Below are 18082 nucleotides of genomic sequence, written 5' to 3'. Positions count from 1 at the left end.
TGCGAGTGAAACCTTGAAAACTCGCGAGATCAGGATGGTCTCACGAGGCTAGGATTTTACCATCTCTGGCTGAAAACGTGAACTGGATAATTATATACATAACAGAGATATTTTATAACAGTTTATGATGAGCATCAAAGACACGATACGTGGACGGGTCAGTCCTGGACGGAACGGATTACAACTTCTTTCAAATATGGCCTGTGGTTTGAGAAACATTTACTCTGCAGGTGAGAACAAAAATGGAGGTCTTTGGTTTTCCCAAAATTCTAGCTAAAATCTCCTCTGATTCTCATCAACCTGGTGCCGCTAGCATCTAGTCTCGTCCCATGAGCTGGATGTATGGTTGTAGCCGTACTGCAACTTTACCAGCAATGTTCCAGTGAGGCAGAGAGTCTCTTCTAACAGGAAGTCCGGATCTGGACAAGCAGCGTTAATGAGTTTAACAGTTTACCCTGTAAAGTTAACTCGTGTAAATAAAAATGTCCACTAGTTAGCTAGTGAGCCTAAAAAGTTAACTAATGTATAAGGACAGCCAGAATCACCAGTTGTCCCAATGTGAGTGACTTTGACCTCAGTACGTAATTAATAAGGTCCAGTGTTGACTGGCTGAAAAGCTGAAATATGAATTAACTAGTAACGTTTTTATTAAGAACCATTTTAACCCTACTAGCTACATTAAATAGGGAGCATTTTAAAGCATTTCCATCTCCCTCTCTGATCTGGACTTGGACTAAGGTTCTTCTCATCAGTGTTCCCTCAGAGAGTGTTTCTAACTGCCCACCTTGCAGGATTTGTTCCTAATAAGAAATATTAACGCTACGTCGGGGCTAGCTTAGTGAGATTCTTTTAGGTGTTTCTGGCCACATGTTGAAGTCTGAAGTTGTGTTGCTTTCACAGACAGGACATAGAAGGTCCAGTCCAACATCTGCACCAGAGGTCTTCATCTCCTGGTTGGAGGAGGAGAGCTGTGAGAGCAGCACATCTTCACCGGTGTGCCTCCACGATGCAGTTCTGATCCACTTTTGATTTTACTGTAAATGTTCGATGCTGATTTGCTTTGCAGCTTTACCTTCAGAAAGGATTTAGACCTTTGGACGTGAACCTGGTAAAAGCCTGACGAGGAAGACCAGGCAGCAATACTTTAACTCATTGACACTCAGGAAGTTTCTGTAGTGGAGAACCCTGATGGAGATCAGAACTCGCCGTGCACGCTCCTGCATGTCCTCTCCAGCCGTACGGGCCTGTGGTCACCTCTGAAGCCACAGGTTCACTGTAGATGTCACGTTCACTGTGTGTTTTTGTATTTTCACCACGAGGATTCCAACCATGGATGCAATCCTCTATAAACTGATGCACTATTGTATTGTGTGATTTTGATAACTACGATCAGCTTCTTTAGAGATATCTGACTGATTGTGATAGCTCAGAGGACACTGGCAGCGCACTATTTTCTTATAATAAACATATTTGTATTGGATGTGTGTTTCAGACGGCAGACAGGCTGCTGCTGCGGCGCCTCTCCAGCAGGGGGCAGCAGCGGCCTGATCACTGTTTCAGGTTGACACATGGATGGTGGTGGTTTGGTGCCGTTTTGTCAAGTGATGCTTTCACATAACTTTGGCATTTAATGTTTTGTTGTAAAGATTAAAAAATTGTGATTTTTGAAAAAGATTCCTGTGTGTTTTCTCTATAAACTAAAACATGGGTGTGTTTATATCTCTGATAAATACATAAAATAATTAAATAAAATGGTCAGAAAATCTGGAGCGGCTGTCTGAAAATGAACATCTGAGTCGGTTCTGCCTCACAAACACGAGGTTCTAATAAAGCGGGATGACCGGGTTCTGGTGCGGATTTTACTGCTAAGGCGGGTCAGAAAGAGACCCGAGACAACGAGGACCAAAGGTCCCAGAGAAGCAGCAGACCTGTGGGGGACAGAGACGGGGCCACAGAGTCCACCAACCTGACCCGGTTCTGCTGGTTCTGTCCAGGAGAATGGGCCAGAATGCCAACAGGTGAGAAGTCAGGGGAACAAAACAGAACATCTGACACCTTGTCTTTTAGGTCTGTGTTGTGGCCCCTGTGTGTTTTTGGCCCCTGTGTGGCCCCCAGCGCTCTTGTCTCCTTTTATTTTCAGCACTGTGTTGGGGCCCTATGTGTTTTTGGCCCCTGTGTGGCCCCCAGCATTCTTGTCTCCTTGTATTTTCTCCACTGTGTTGGGGCCCCGTGTGTTTTGGCCCCTGTGTGGCCCCCAGCATTCTTGACTCCTTGTATTTTCAGCACTGTATTGGGGCCCCGTGCGTTTTTGGCCCCTGTGTGGCCCCCGGCATTCTTGTCTCCTTGTATTTTCAGCACTATGTTGTGGCCCCATGTGTTTTTGGCCCCTGTGTGGCCCCCAGCATTCTTGACTCCTTGTATTTTCAGCACTGTATTGGGGCCCCGTGCGTTTTTGGCCCCTGTGTGGCCCCCGGCATTCTTGTCTCCTTGTATTTTCAGCACTGTGTTGTGGCCCCATGTGTTTTTGGCCCCTGTGTGGCCCCCGGCATTCTTGTCTCCTTGTATTTTCAGCACTGTGTTGTGGCCCCATGTGTTTTTGGCCCCTGTGTGGCCCCCAGCATTCTTGACTCCTTGTATTTTCAGCACTGTATTGGGGCTCTGTGTGTTTTTGGCCCCTGTATGGCCCCCAGCATTCTTGACTCCTTGTATTTTCAGCACTGTGTTTTGGCCCCATGTGTTTTTGGCCCCTGTGTGGCCCCCAGCATTGTTGTCTCCTTGTATTTTCTGCACTGTGTTTTGGCCCCATGTGTTTTTGGCCCCTGTATGGCCCCCAGTATTCTTGTCTCCTTGTATTTTCTGCACTGTGTTGTGGCCCCGTGTATTTTTGGCCCCTGCGTTGTCAGAGCGTCCCTCCTGGGTATTCGGAGCGGATGCGGAGATCTTTGCGGTGCCGGTGGTTTGCGGCGTTGGGCTTGCGGTATTGCGCAGCGGCAACGCGCAGCGGCAGTGCGCAGCGGCAACGCGCAGCGGCAACGCGCAGCGGTAGTACGCAGCGGCAGAACAACAATAGAAAGCGGAGCCGAGGAAGAGGAGGAAGAGGAGGAGGAGCACCAGGACCAGCAGCACTTTCTGGCAGCGGAAGGACACCGAGGATCCTGCGGGAAGATATGAGACGGTGGATCGGACTAGGAAGCGTTCATAAGTCCGTGATGGAACCTGGGAGAACCCGGGTGTGATCGGAACCGGAGCTGAGCGTGTTTTCGTTGCGAGGAAGCGGCCGCAGCCATGATGGGAATGCTGGGAATCCTCCGCTGAGGATCCGCGGCGGCTGGGCCCAGGATCGGGAGAAAGATGAGAATGTGTGTTCGGATCCTGCTGTTGTTTGGTTCCTGCTGGCTGATCTCAGGTGAGGTTCTGGGTTCTGGTGTCGGTGGCGATTGGGTCGGGATGGTTCCGTCTGGATTCGGGTTTTGTCTGTGGAGCTCCAGGCCCTGCTAACGTTAGCTTCCAGCTAATGGGTTCTGGACCAGACTTTTCCCGGGAGTTCTGCTCATAAATCCGGCCCCGGGTCCCGGTTCTGGGCTGGATGCGGGGTCGTGTGCAGTTTCGGGTCGGGTTCGGAAACGCGAGTTGCCCATTTGGACCGGAGGGGGAAGGTGGGGAACAACAACAGGAGTCCTGGAAGCTAGTTAGCATTAGGCTAGCAGGCTGGAGCTGCTCTGCTCAGCTGGCTAACCGGGCTGTTTACCGGGCTCATCCCGACCCAAACGGGACACCGCGTCGTTCCCGGTTCAAATCCAGCCTGTTCCCGGTGCTGCCAGGCAGCAAGGCAGCAACAATCCTGCCCTGGATCCCTGCAGGGACCTCCAGGCTGCAGCAGGACCGCAGCCTCCATGCAGGTCCTGGTCCAACCTGACGGCCAGATGGTTCCTGGACCTGTGGAGGAGGACCGGTCCGGCCTGTGTTCGACCATCAGCTCCAGTCTGGTCAGGATCGGTTCCATCAGAACCTCCGGGTCAGGTTCCATCAGAACCTCCAGGTCTGGTTCCATCAGAACCTCCGGGTCGGGTTCCTCTCTCAGGAACCCAGCAGGGTTATGGTTCCATCAACATTCTGATTTATTTGTCTGGAGATGTTTTGCTGCAGCTGATCTCCACGTTTCCATTTCCAGCCAGTAGATTTTACATGAATAATAAATAAAACCCATTCTGCTGCAGGGTGGACCTTGGTTCTGCTTCACGGTGGACCTTGGTTCTGCTTCACGGTGGACCTTGGTTTTGCTGCAGGGTGGACCTTGGTTCTGCTGCCCGTTGGACCTTGGTTCTGCTGCCCGTTGGACCTTGGTTCTGCTGCCCGTTGGACCTTGGTTCTGCTGCAGGGTGAGCCGTTCATCCAGAACCCGGCAGTCCTTGGAAACATTCCCAGACCTGGAGTCCAGTTCATGTTCTTGAACCTGGAACGTTCCATCCGGGTCGTTCCCAGAGTAGTGGTTCTAGGCCGTGTTCCATGCTGGGTTCTGGTTGTTCTGGACCGGCCCGGTTGGTCTGCTGGCTGTTAGCTCCTCCTTTCCCCTCCGGTCCCTGAAATGAACCCAGAACATTCGGACCGGACCTTTTCTCCGCCGGGTTCTGGGTCCGCGGTGTTTTATTCTGAATGTGCCGTGTCTCTACTTCCTGTCTGGCGCTAACACTTCCTGTCTGGCGCTAACACTTCCTGTGTGTCCGGTACCGGCAGGCGAGCCGCTGCTGCTCTACGCTAACCGGCGGGACCTGCGGATGGTGGACGCGGCGCACGAGAAGGCCAACGCCACGGTGGTGGTGGGCGGGCTGGAGGACGCCGCCGCCGTGGACTACGTCTACGCCCAGGGCCTCATCTACTGGAGCGACGTCAGCGAGGAGGCCATCAAACGGACCTTCTTCAACCGGTCCGGCGCCAGCCAGGCCCAGACCGTGGTGCCGGGCCTGGCGGCGCCGGACGGGCTGGCGTGCGACTGGCTGGGGAAGAAGCTCTACTGGACCGACTCGGACACCAACCGGATCGAGGTGGCCGAGCTGGACGGGTCTCTGAGGAAGGTTCTGTTCTGGCAGGAGCTGGACCAGCCCAGAGCCATCGCCCTGGATCCAGAACGAGGGTGAGTCCAGAAGGTTCTGTTCTGTGGTCGGCCTCAGCCAATCGGCTGCAGCAGAACCCGGTAAACCCGTCCAGAACCACTGAGCTATATTCTACACTGGAGTGCTAATCACCGTCTGTTTGAACGAGTCGCTTTGAAGCCACCAGCCGCCATATTGGTACTCCCTATTTCCCCCCAGTAACTAGGGAATATGTGCGCTACAGCATCGAATAACGAGGATTTTCTCATGTTCAGGGGGGGCTTAAGACTTTTAAAATGTCAAATGCCATATACTTTAATGTTATATTCTAAAACTATCAAGTACTGAGAAAGTCATGTGCTGAAATATTTTGCTTTTTATTCATTTAAATATATATATTTAACATTTATAAATATATAAATAACAATATACAAAAACATATTTCAGCACCTAATTTCCTAGTAGTTGATAGTGTTAGTACATCCACTGACTGTAGAATTACCTGTGAAACGTTTTCACTCAGCCAGAAAACTGCTTGTTGTTGCAACCAAATCCTGTGAGATTCTGGGAGAGTAGGGAGTAGCAAGATGGCGGCCAGTGGCTTCAGTTTTTCAGCAAAATCAGCACTCCAGTGTATAATATAGTGGTCCAATGGTCCAGAACCGTTCTGCTGACTGGCTGTGATCAGCAGAACCGTGAGCTGCGGCGCTGGTTTGGGTTCTGCAGTAGTATCCGTGGTATCTGAGCGGTCCAGTTCAGGGTTCTGTAGTAAATTCTGAGCGGTGGTTCTGAAAGGAGCTTCCTTTGGTCCAGTTCATCCTCCCGTGTTCTGAATGCCACCACAGCTGAGCGGTCCAGGAAGTTCTGCTCTGAGAGCGGGTCAGGGCCCGGTTTGACCTGCAGCCCAGAACCCCGGGTCAGGTTCTGCCAAACACACACGGTCCAATTCAGAAATGTTCTGTGGAAGGTTCTGCCTCATCAGGTGTCCCCGCCGGTTCTGACGGACCTCGACGGCAGCGTGGCTCCTCGCATTCTGCTCCGTCAGAACCGGCCTACCTGGGCTGAGGAACAGAACCGGGAAGAGCGCAGAACTCTTTGAATCGGGTTAGCGAGAGAAATAAAGAACCTTTTGGATCCGATTTGCTTAGTAGAACCTGCAGAACAACCGGGCCGGACCGAGGAGTGGACCGGGCCGATAAAAGCTGATCAGAACCAAAGCAATGAGAGTAAAACTGAGTAACCCATAAAGTTCTGAGAGGAGGAGCAACAGCTGGTCCACAGAACCAGCAGTACCGCTGGTCCACAGAACCAGGGGTACCGTTGGTTCTGTGGACCAGCGGTACCGCTCAGCCCGGGTCAGACCTCCGTTAACTCCTCAGGGTAATAAGCAGCAAAGAAGCAGGGGGCCTAGGAAGGAACCGTGGGGAACCCCAGAGGAGACGGATCAGAACCACACGGACCTTTCCCAGCGGGCTGGAGTTCTTTTTCCCAGGGCCCGGTTCCCCAGAGCATGTTGTGTGTTTGAGGTTTAAAAGTTCTGAGATCAGCAGAACCAGAACTTTCACTTCCTGGTTTATCCGGAACCGGACCAGCAGCCGGAGGCTTGCTTTCTTGTTGCTCGTAGTGAAACTGGACCCGGTCTGTAGGACCTGGATCCAGTTTGGACATAAAGGACAGAAGGTCCATTTGGACGGTACCAGCGCTGCGTCCCAGCTGTTTGTTCTGGGTGCCGGTGGATTACGGTGAAACCCGTTCGGACCCGGATAAATGGGTTCTGTAATGTATTTGTTAGTTTAGAGTCAGGCCCGTCTGCGGTTCTATTCACGACCCGCTCTGCGTCTGAACCGGCGCCGTGACGCAGTCTCTCTGGGTCGGAGAACCAGAACCAGGTGACTTTGGTTCTGGTTTCCTGAAAGGCTGATCAGAACCGGGTTTAGTGTCCCTTTAGTTCATAAGAAATAAATCGGTTCTGATTCTGAATGCTTGATTCCTTCTGGTTCTGGTTGCTAAACCTTTCTGATCCGGAACCAACTGCTGTAAATGTCTGGTTCTGGTCCGTTCTGGTCAGTGGAAATGCTGCAGCAGCTCCCCGGTTCTGGTTACCTACCACAACGGACACTGTGGGCCCGGTCCAGCTGGGCTGCCTAACGGGTCAGGTAGCAGCTGCTGGTACCGGGCGGGTCCTGCCTCTGAGCAGAACCTGTGAGGTGTTTCTGCTGGATCAGCACCAGGTTCTGCTGGAGACGGGTCCAGCTCCGCGTCGCCGTTCACTCAGCCGTCTCCGTCCTCAGGTTCATGTACTGGACCGACTGGGGCGAGGTTCCGAAGATCGAGCGGGCCGGGATGGACGGAACCAACCGCTCGGTGATGGTGGACCAGAACATCCACTGGCCCAACGGGCTGACGGTGGACTACGGCCAGCAGAAGCTCTACTGGGCCGACGCCAAGCACAACTTCATCCACCGCTCGGACCTGGACGGCTCCTCCAGGTAGGTCGGCCCGGGTTCTGGGGGCGGTTCTGTTGGGTCGGGGCGGAGCGTGACGGGTCTGGTGTCCCTGCAGAGAGGTGGTGGTGAAAGGGGAGCTGCCTCACCCCTTCGCCCTGACGCTGTACGAGGACACGCTGTTCTGGACCGACTGGAACACCCACTCCATCCACTCCTGCAGGAAGCAGACGGGTCGGGACCAGAAGGTGGTCCACTCCCACATCTTCTCCCCCATGGACCTCCACGTCTTCAGCCCCAAGAGGCAGCCTGTCTGTGAGTCCGCCGCCTCCTCAAGTAACAGAACCGGAACCGCTGACCCGGACAAAGCAAAGCTGTAGAACCGAGCCTGGGTTTAATCTGACAATACTTATTCTGTTAGTTCCTGATACTGAGTTAAAACCTGCAGCTCGCACGTTTAAACCCATTTAAATCCATTTAAAATAGTTTAAATATGTGTAATACCGCCCTCATTTGTTTTCTGTGCGCATCTAAACCAGATTCTACGGGCCTGGACCCGCCTAAACAGGTCTAAAGCCGCCTAAATGGGTCTAAACCTCAGTCTACGACTCTAAACCCGCCTCTAGAACTCTAAACCCGCCTAAACGGGTCTAAAGCTGAGTCTAAATTTGTCTCTTCTAGTCTAAACTTGCCTAAACCCACCTACGGCTCTAAACCTGCCTCTACGTGTCTGAACCTGCCTAAACAGGTCTAAACCTGACTCTGTGGGTCTAAACCTGACTCTGTGGGTCTAAACCTGACTCTGTGGGTCTAAACCCGCCTAAAGGGGCCTAAACCTGACTCTGTGAGTCTAAACCTGACTCTGTGAGTCTAAACCTGACTCTGTGGGTCTAAACCCGCCTAAAGGGGCCTAAACCTGACTCTGTGAGTCTAAACCTGACTCTGTGAGTCTAAACCTGACTCTGTGGGTCTAAACCCGCCTAAAGGGGCCTAAACCTGACTCTGTGAGTCTAAACCTGTCTCTACGGGCCTAAACCTGACTCTGTGGGTCTAAACCCGCCTAAAGGGGCCTAAACCTGACTCTGTGGGTCTAAACCTGACTCTGTGGGTCTAAGCCTGACCCTGTGGGTCTAAACCTGACTTTAAGGGTCTAAACCTGACTCTGTGGGTCTAAACCTGACTCTGTGGGTCTAAACCTGACTCTGTGGGTCTAAACCTGACTCTGTGGGTCTAAACCTGACTCTGTGGGTCTAAACCTGACTCTGTGGGTCTAAACCTGACTCTGTGGGTCTAAACCTGACTCTGTGGGTCTAAACCTGACTCTGTGGGTCTATCTGCCTAAGCGAGTCTGTTTCCAAACACATAAAACCTGTTTCTGCATCTTTTTAAAGTCTTCCTCGTCTCAACCTTTGTGACGTACCTGAACCTGTTTGCACGTCTACCTCCCACCTGACTCTAAGCTTGAGTTTAAACCAGACAGGTTCTGTTTAACCCGGTTTAACTGTGTTTCTGCCAGCGAGAACGACGCCCTGCTCCCAGAACAACGGAGGATGTTCCCACCTCTGCCTGCTGGCGCCCACCAGGCCGTTCTACCGCTGCGCCTGTCCCACCGGAGTCCAGCTGCTGGAGGACGAGAGAACCTGCAGAGACGGTGAGAACACTGGAGACATGTCAGCAGAACGGCGCTCGTCTCCGCTCGGTCCCTGCCTTAGAACGTTAGGGAACGTTTGTGTTCCAGAGGAGCAGGAACGTTCCCTAATGCTGTTGCTTCATGGTTAGAACGTTAGGGAACGTTTGTGTTCCATGGTTAGAACGGCGCTCGTCTCTGCTCGGTCCCTGCCTTAGAACATTAGGGAACGTTTGTGTTCCAGAGGAGCAGGAACGTTCCCTAATGTGCCGGTGCTTCATGGTTAGAACGTTAGGGAACGTTTCTGTTCCAGCAGGAACCGCAGCGTTCCCTAATGCCGGTGCTTCATGGTTAGAACGTTAGGGAACGTTTCTGTTCCAGAGCAGCAGGAACGTTCCCTAATGCCGGTGCTTCATGGTTAGAACATTAGGGAACGTTAGTATTCCAGAGGAACAGGAACGTTCCCTAATGCTGGTGCTTCATGGTTAGAACGTTAGGGAACGTTCCTGTTCCAGCAGGAACGTTCCCTAATGCTGTTGCTTTATGGTTAGAACATTAGGGAACGTTAGTATTCCAGAGGAACAGGAACGTTCCCTAATGCCGGTGCTTCATGGTTAGAACGTTAGGGAACGTTCCTGTTCCAGCAGGAACCGCAGCGTTCCTGCTGGAGCAGGAACGTTCCCTAATGCCGGTGCTTCATGGTTAGAACGTTAGGGAACGTTCTAACCATGAAGCACCGGCATTAGGGAACGTTCCTGTTCCAGAGCAGCAGGAACGTTCCCTAATGCCGGTGCTTCATGGTTAGAACGTTAGGGAACGTTCCTGTTCCAGCAGGAACCGCAGCGTTCCTGCTGGAGCAGGAACGTTCCCTAATGCCGGTGCTTCATGGTTAGAACGTTAGGGAATGTTCTAACCATGAAGCACCGGCATTAGGGAACGTTCCTGTTCCAGAGGAGCAGGAACGTTCCCTAATGCCGATGCTTCATGGTTAGAACATTAGGGAACGTTCCTGTTCCAGAGCAGCAGGAACGTTCCCTAATGCCGGTGCTTCATGGTTAGAACGTTAGGGAACGTTCCTGTTCCAGCAGGAACCGCAGCGTTCCTGCTGGAGCAGGAACGTTCCCTAATGCCGGTGCTTCATGGTTAGAACGTTAGGGAATGTTCTAACCATGAAGCACCGGCATTAGGGAACGTTCCTGTTCCAGAGGAGCAGGAACGTTCCCTAATGCCGATGCTTCATGGTTAGAACATTAGGGAACGTTCCTGTTCCAGAGCAGCAGGAACGTTCCCTAATGCCGGTGCTTCATGGTTAGAACGTTAGGGAACGTTCCTGTTCCAGCAGGAACCGCAGCGTTCCTGCTGGAGCAGGAACGTTCCCTAATGCCGGTGCTTCATGGTTAGAACGTTAGGGAATGTTCTAACCATGAAGCACCGGCATTAGGGAACGTTCCTGTTCCAGAGGAGCAGGAACGTTCCCTAATGCCGATGCTTCATGGTTAGAACATTAGGGAACGTTCCTGTTCCAGCAGGAACCGCAGCGTTCCTGTCTGCAGGAATTCCTCCTAACCTGCAGATTGAATCGATTAGTCTGGAAGTCTGGAGCCAAAGCAGGAACTGTGGCCAAACGCTGGGCTGACCTGCCGTTGCCTAGTAACCACCCCCCCCCCCCCCCCCCTCCATGGGTCGGCGGGGCCCGGCTCTTTTGAAGCGGGGCCCCTCCCTCGGCTCCTTTCTCTCTGCCGGGGCACGGCCGGCCTGCAGAGGGCTGAAGGCGGGGGGGCTTTTGTAGGAGACGGATCACATGTTCCCCCCGCAGACAATGCTCCCTTTCTCTGCCGGCCCCCACGGCCCCAGACTGAGATGAAGGCTGGCTGTGGCCCCCGCTCTCTGTGTGGCTCAGGAGGAGCACCCCCCCCCCTGGAGGAGGAGCTCTCTGCTGGCAGCGTCAGGTTTCTGCTGGCTGATGAGGCCGCTCTGGTACAGGCTAATTCCTGGAACAACGAGGCCGCTCTGGTACAGGCTACTTCCTGGAACAATGAGGCCGCTCTGGTACAGGCTAATTCCTGGAACAATGAGGCCGCTCTGGTACAGGCTAATTCCTGGAACAACGAGGCCGCTCTGGTACAGGCTAATTCCTGGAACAATGAGGCCAGACTTCAGGCTGAAGTGTAATTTAGAGCCAGGCGGTGGATTTGGTTTACGGTTTTATCGGTTTATGCCAAACGATAAAGCAACCAAGAGGAAACGATCAGTTCTAATCAGTTCTGATTAGATTCTATTAGATTTATTTTAAGGTTGTTTTCCCCCTTTTATCTAATGCTGTTTTGACTAGATTTTAGTTTATTATTCACATGGTTTATTTTGTTACTACCAGATTAAACATTTCTAGTTTACTGTATAAATTCTGCTCACTAGAATAAATAAGATTTAATTAACCCCCACACAGGTGCGACTGAGATGCTGCTGCTGGCCCGACGCACCGACCTGCGGCAGATCTCTCTGGACACGCCCGACTTCACTGACGTCATCCTGCAGGTGGACGACATCCGGCACGCCATCGCCATCGACTACGACCCGGTGGAGGGCTACGTGTACTGGACGGACGACGACGTGCAGGCCATCCGCCGCTCGCTGCTGGACGGCAGCGACGCCCAGTTCATCGTCACCTCTCAGGTGAACCACCCCGACGGCATTGCTGTCGACTGGATCGCCCGGAACCTCTACTGGACCGACACGGGAACGGACCGCATCGAAGTGACCCGGCTCAACGGCACCATGAGGAAGATCCTGATTTCCGAGGACCTGGATGAGCCCAGAGCGATTGTTCTGGACCCTGTGGCCGGGTAAGTCTGCCTGACGGAGAACGAGCCCCATTGATCTCAGGGAGGACACGGTTACATGGCTGTTCTGTTCTGGGTCGCAGCTACATGTACTGGACCGACTGGGGCGAGGTGCCGAAGATTGAGCGGGCCGACCTGGACGGGCTGGAGCGGGTGGTGATGGTGAACACTTCCCTGGGCTGGCCCAACGGCCTGGCGCTCGACTACGACGAGCGTAAAATCTACTGGGGCGACGCCAAGACGGACATGATCGAGGTCAGTATGCGCCGTCTGCAGTTTCCTCCATAGTAGCAGTATTCTCCTGGACTCTAGGGGGCAGCGTTGAGCTCCTATCCTAGGCTACTACACCACATGAGACTCTAGGGGGCAGCATTGAGCTCCTATCCTAGGCTACTACACCCCCTGAGACTCTAGGGGGCAGCGTTGAGCTCCTATCCTAGGCCATAGACATTATTTACGTAGACGCGTCATTGGCCGGGTTCTGCCTATGCTGTGATGCGTCAGAGCGTCCGCCATCTTAAATGGGGCAAATCTGCAGTTACTCAGTCACTTAAACAGTATCAGAGGGACTTTAATCTCTGAATATACTTTGTATTCGTAGTATTTTTGTTTTTGTAATATTACAAGTTTATTTTCGTATCCCTTTAGCTTCATTCTCCTGAATTTATTCTCCTAAAGAATAAAAATATTTAAAATAATCTAACCTGGCCCTATTACTCCAGGAGTGAATTAATTCTGCAAACTGTGACCATTCTGGAAATGTTCCCTCTTAATTCTCATAATATGACGTTTTTCTCATAACATTATCACTTTTGTGTTTGTTTGGTTTTTTTTACTTTATTGACCTAGGACTTTTTTTTCTCATATTATTAATTTTACCTCTTTAATACTCTCCCAAAAAGTCTGTTCCTAAAGGTTCATATGTGACACGGTTTTATGAAATAATGAAGACCACAATGTTTAGATTTAACAGCACAGAAATGAGGCATCTTCTCTCATCAGCCATGTTTTTCCAGCGTAGCTAGGCCCTTTGGTCTCTCTCTTATATATAAAATGTTGGATCAACCATGAATGAGCAAGATGTGAAATTTATTGATTTGCAGATGATTTGCAGATTTATTTATCTTCACTGAAAGTCAGATTCTTTTATTTATTTGGTAACGAATTTTCAGTGACTGGTCAGTGACGCTCGTGTTTCACAGGGTTTAAAATGTGACAGAAAAATCTCCTGAGTAGTTCAGTTTGTTAAGATCCAGTTCTTCATGTTAATCTCCAGCCTTTTTTAAGCCACTGTGACCCTGAGAAGCCTGTTTGTCCCTCATTTGTCCCTAAATTGCCTCCAACTGGCTCAGGAACACATTGGACCCGTTTTATCTTCATACGTTGGCTTTCCATTTGTTTTAGGTTAGATGTTAAACATTTATTTGTCTTTAAAGCTTTGCCCTCCTTGTTTATCTGAATTATTGAGTTTTCCTATCAGCTCCCGGTCATTGACATCAGACCTTTAGATCTTCACGTATAACTGACCCTGACCTTTTTAGATCAAAGCGTGTTTATTCAGGCAGGCCTTTGATCCCTCAAACTTTGGAACCATTCTGGTTTTATCAGTTTGGTTCATTGACCTGATTTTTTTAACCATTTTTTGTTTTATGTCGTATTAGTTTTGTTGAGCTTTATGGTCTGCATCATGGTGGAGGTGGAAAAGTCTACAAATAAACGACCAATCAGAGCCTGAATAACATGAAAGTGTTTATTGAACACAGCCACATGGGTCCCTGTGCAGAGAAACCACATCTGGGTTCTGCTGAAGTCCAGAACCCTGCAGAGGAACCACATCTGGGTTCTGCTGAAGTCCAGAACCCTGCAGAGGAACCAGATCTGGGTTCGGTTCTGCTGAAGTCCAGAACCCTGCAGAAGAACCAGATCTGGGTTCTGCTGGACAGGAAGTCCAGAACCCTGCAGAGGAACCAGATCTGGGTTCTGCTGGACAGGAAGTCCAGAACCCTGCAGAGGAACCAGATCTGGGTTCTGTTCTGCTGAAGTCCAGAACCCTGCAGAGGAACCAGATCTGGGTTCGGTTCTGCTGAAGTCCAGAACCCTGCAGAGGAACCAGATCTGGGTTCGGTTCTGCTGAAGTCCAGAACCCTGCAGAAGAACCAGATCTGGGTTCTGCTGGACAGGAAGTCCAGAACCCTGCAGAGGAACCAGATCTGGGTTCTGCTGGACTCTGACCTGTCGGGTTTCTCTGCAGCATGAAGTATAGAACCCTGCAGAGGAACCAGGTCTGGGTTCGGTTCTGCTGAAGTCCAGAACCCTGCAGAGGAACCAGGTCTGGGTTCGGTTCTGCTGAAGTCCAGAACCCTGCAGAGGAACCAGGTCTGGGTTCTGCTGGACCGGGAAGTCCAGAACCCTGCAGAGGAACCAGATCTGGGTTCGGTTCTGCTGAAGTCCAGAACCCTGCAGAGGAACCAGATCTGGGTTCGGTTCTGCTGAAGTCCAGAACCCTGCAGAGGAACCAGATCTGGGTTCGGTTCTGCTGAAGTCCAGAACCCTGCAGAGGATCTGTGACTCCATGCAGATCCTTTCAGCTGGAAGCTGCAGATGTTTGGATGTTCCTCTGTGGATCAGCCTGGGGAACCCCTCCTGCCATGGTCTCCTCCTGGGGGGGGCAGGGCTCCACCTGGGCCCCCTCCCCCCCCCCGGCTCCCCACAGGACCCAGAGCCCACATCTGGTTCTGATTGGGTCCTGCGCTCCAGCTGCGGTCGGCTCTGTTTAGAATAGAGCCAGAATGTGAAGCCTCGCCGCGCTGCGGTCAGAGTCCCAGCCCAGAGGAGACCTTCTGGCTGAGGCCGGCGCTGCCTGATGGAGGCGGGCCGCGTTATTTATACTCGCCGTGGAGGACGGCGGCGGGATGGCGGCGGGCCCCGAGGGGCCGGCCCCCCAGCAGCCAATCACAGCGCTCCACGCGGCGCAGACTGCAGGCCTCACCGGCTCCCTGCTCCTGCAGATTCCTCACATTCTTCCTGAGTCCGTCATGATATCTGACAGAACCGGGTCAGAACCGGCGGGCTCAGGCCAGCCTTAGTCCTGGTAGCGGGACAGATGAAGCTGATCCAGGATCTGCTGAGAAGTTCTGACTGTTCCAGATTTCTCCTTTGCTTCCTGGAGACTTGATGAGGAATTGAACTCCATCTGGGTCCGACCAGAACTTCAGAACTTCTGCCGTCCCTCCTCACCAGGTCCAAACGATGCATCCACACGCCCCACAGGCTGCACCTCCACCACCATCCAGGTTCTGGCAGATCCCTCCCCGTCCTCTCGGTTCTACAGGAACCCGATCAGAACCAGCTGCATGGTTCTGATCGGGTTCCAGCTGGGTGGGCCCGCCTCTGCTCCAATAGATCCTCAGTGGATCTCAGTGGGAGTTGAGTCCACTCATTCCACTGATGTCTGGCCCGGTTCCTCACGGTTCCAGCTGAAATGAGCCGCCCCAGTCCATCTGAGCATGCTCAGTAGGAACGCAGTGCATGCTGGGAACGTTTCCTGCTGGTTCTGCTGTGGTCCAATGGTTCTGAACCCAAACAGGTTCTGCTGTCCTGCCCTGCAGGTTCAGGGAGGTTCTGCCCTCTGAACATGCTGCCGTGTTGTGGTTCTGTGGGAACCCGGTACCGGTGTCTGACCAGAACCTCAGTTTGGTTAAACAAAGATTCTTATTTTAAATCCTTAGAACAAAACGGCCCGTTTCTACATTCAGTTTTAATTTCCTACTAAAGATCAGCTTTAGAAAATAAAACGTGGTTCTGGTTGTTCTTACCGGGTCGGTCCAAGTCCAACGCAGGGACAGGATTATTTTAGAACCCCAGGGTTCCTCAGGGTTCCTGGTGTTCCTTCCACAGGCAGCTGAGTGGGAGCAGAACCTCGCTGAGGTCCAGACTCTCCTGTCTTCTGTAGGACAGCTGGTTCTGGTCCATTCTGGGAGACATTAGTCCCCAAAGTTCTCAGAACCTGCCGGGCCGCTCTCACCTGTCCTGGGCGTGTGTGCAGGTGATGAACATGAACGGGTCGGGCCGGCGGGTTCTGGTGGAGGACAAGCTGCCCCACATCTTCGGCTTCAGCCTGCTGGGCGACTTCATCTACTGGACGGACTGGCAGCGCCGCAGCATCGAGCGCGTCCACAAGCGCACCGCCGAGAGGGAGTTCATCATCGACCAGCTGCCCGACCTCATGGGCCTGAAGGCCACACAGGTGCACCGGGCCTCAGGTGAGTCCGGGGGGACAGGTGTGTGTGATGTCATCGGGAGGGAGGGGCCTGAGAGGGAGGGGTTGTAACCACTGAGCTATATTATCCACTGGAGTGCTTTGAAGCCACCAGCCGCCATATTGGTACTCCCTATTTCCCCCCAGTAACTATGGAATATGTGCGCTACAGCATCGAATAACGAGGATTTTCTCATGTTCAGGGGGGCTTAAGACTTTTAAAATGTCAAATGCCATATACTTTTATGTTATGTTCTAAAACTATCAAGTACTGAGAAAGTCATGTGCTGAAATATTTAGCATTTTATTCATTTAAATATATATGTTTAACATTTATAAATATATAAATAACAATATACAAAAACATATATTTACATATGTGTATACATATATATGCATATATACATTTATATATATTTAATATGAATAACATGTAAAATATTTCAGCACCTAATTTCCTAGTAGTTGATAGTGTTAGTACATCCACTGACTGTAGAATTACCTGTGAAACGTTTTCACTCAGCCAGAAAACTGCTTGTTGTTGCAACCAAATCCTGTGGGATTCTGTGAGAGTAGGGAGTAGCAAGATGGCGGCCAGTGACTTCAGTTTTTCTGCTAAATCAGCACTCCAGTGATTATATAGCTCAGTGGGTGTAACTGCAGAGACAGACGGGTGACGCTGGTTCTGATCCGGCTGGTTCTGATCCTCCTGGTTCTGTTCGTCCTGGTTCTGTTCCTCCTGGTTCTGTTCCTCCTGGTTCTGTTCCTGCTGATTCTGTTCCTCCTGGTTCTGATCCGGCCGGTTCTGTTCCTCCTGGTTCTGTTCCTCCTGGTTCTGATCCGGCTGGTTCTGGTCTTCAGGCACCAACCCGTGCGCGGACAGCAACGGCGGCTGCAGCCACCTGTGCCTGCACACGCCGCAGGGCGTGCGGTGCGGCTGCCCCAACGGGCTGGAGCTGGTGGCGGACCTGCACACCTGCATCGTACCTGAGGCCTTCCTGCTGTTTTCCCGCCACACCGACATCCGCCGCATCTCCCTGGAGACCAACAACAACAACGTGGCCATCCCGCTCACCGGCGTCAAGGAGGCCTCCGCCCTCGACTTCGACGTCACCGACAACCGCATCTACTGGACCGACATCACGCTGAAGGTGGGTCAGCGCCGCGGCGCCGTGCGGCCCGAGGCCCGGGTCCGCCTTCGGAACCGCCGCTCTTACCTGTCGCTGTGATTCTGCAGACCATCAGCCGGGCCTTCATGAACGGCAGCGCTCTGGAGCACGTGGTCCAGTTCGGCTTGGATTACCCAGAAGGCATGGCGGTGGACTGGCTGGGGAAGAACCTGTACTGGGCCGACACCGGTACCAACCGCATCGAAGTGGCCAAGCTGGACGGGCAGCACCGGCAGGTTCTGGTCTGGAAGGACCTGGACAGTCCCCGCGCTCTGGCTCTGGACCCGGCCGAGGGGTGAGGCTCCGAGTCGGGTTCTCCCGGGCCCGGTTCCTCTGGCCGGCTCTGTTCTGACCCGTTCTGGTCTCTGCAGGTACATGTACTGGACCGAGTGGGGCGGGAAGCCCAAGATCGACCGGGCGGCGATGGACGGGTCGGACCGGATCACGCTGGTGTCGGACGTGGGCCGGGCCAACGGGCTCACCATCGACTACGCGGAGCGGAGGCTCTACTGGGCCGACCTGGACACCACGCTGATCGAGTCGTCCAACATGCTGGGTAAGAGGTTCTGTTGGACCTAGAGCTGAACGTGGAATGAGCCCGCAGCAGAACCGGGCCGGGACTCTGCTTCTCTGCTGCCACCTGGTGGTTCGGTC

At 52.5% G+C, this 18082-nt stretch overlaps 1 protein-coding gene across 1 annotated transcript in view; it reads left to right on the top strand.

Annotated features, from left to right (window-relative positions):
* The first annotated feature begins 3042 nt into the window (after positions 1-3042).
* lrp6 (low density lipoprotein receptor-related protein 6) overlaps positions 3043-18082 on the top strand; it is a 30143-nt gene continuing 15103 nt past the window's right edge. The window contains exons 1-11 of the mRNA XM_036149258.1: positions 3043-3406; positions 4735-5131; positions 7382-7579; positions 7653-7849; positions 9051-9185; positions 11608-12004; positions 12085-12256; positions 16047-16263; positions 17121-17410; positions 17497-17723; positions 17800-17984. Of these exons, the coding sequence (XP_036005151.1) occupies positions 3352-3406; positions 4735-5131; positions 7382-7579; positions 7653-7849; positions 9051-9185; positions 11608-12004; positions 12085-12256; positions 16047-16263; positions 17121-17410; positions 17497-17723; positions 17800-17984 (2470 nt within the window). The 5' untranslated portion in view covers positions 3043-3351. The remainder of the gene's footprint in view (positions 3407-4734; positions 5132-7381; positions 7580-7652; positions 7850-9050; positions 9186-11607; positions 12005-12084; positions 12257-16046; positions 16264-17120; positions 17411-17496; positions 17724-17799; positions 17985-18082) is intronic.

The sequence above is a fragment of the Fundulus heteroclitus genome, chromosome 17, assembly GCF_011125445.2.
Source record: "Fundulus heteroclitus isolate FHET01 chromosome 17, MU-UCD_Fhet_4.1, whole genome shotgun sequence".
Lineage (NCBI taxonomy): Eukaryota > Metazoa > Chordata > Actinopteri > Cyprinodontiformes > Fundulidae > Fundulus > Fundulus heteroclitus.
Note: the sequence above shows the minus strand (reverse complement) of the source record. Positions and strands in the feature narration are given on the sequence as shown.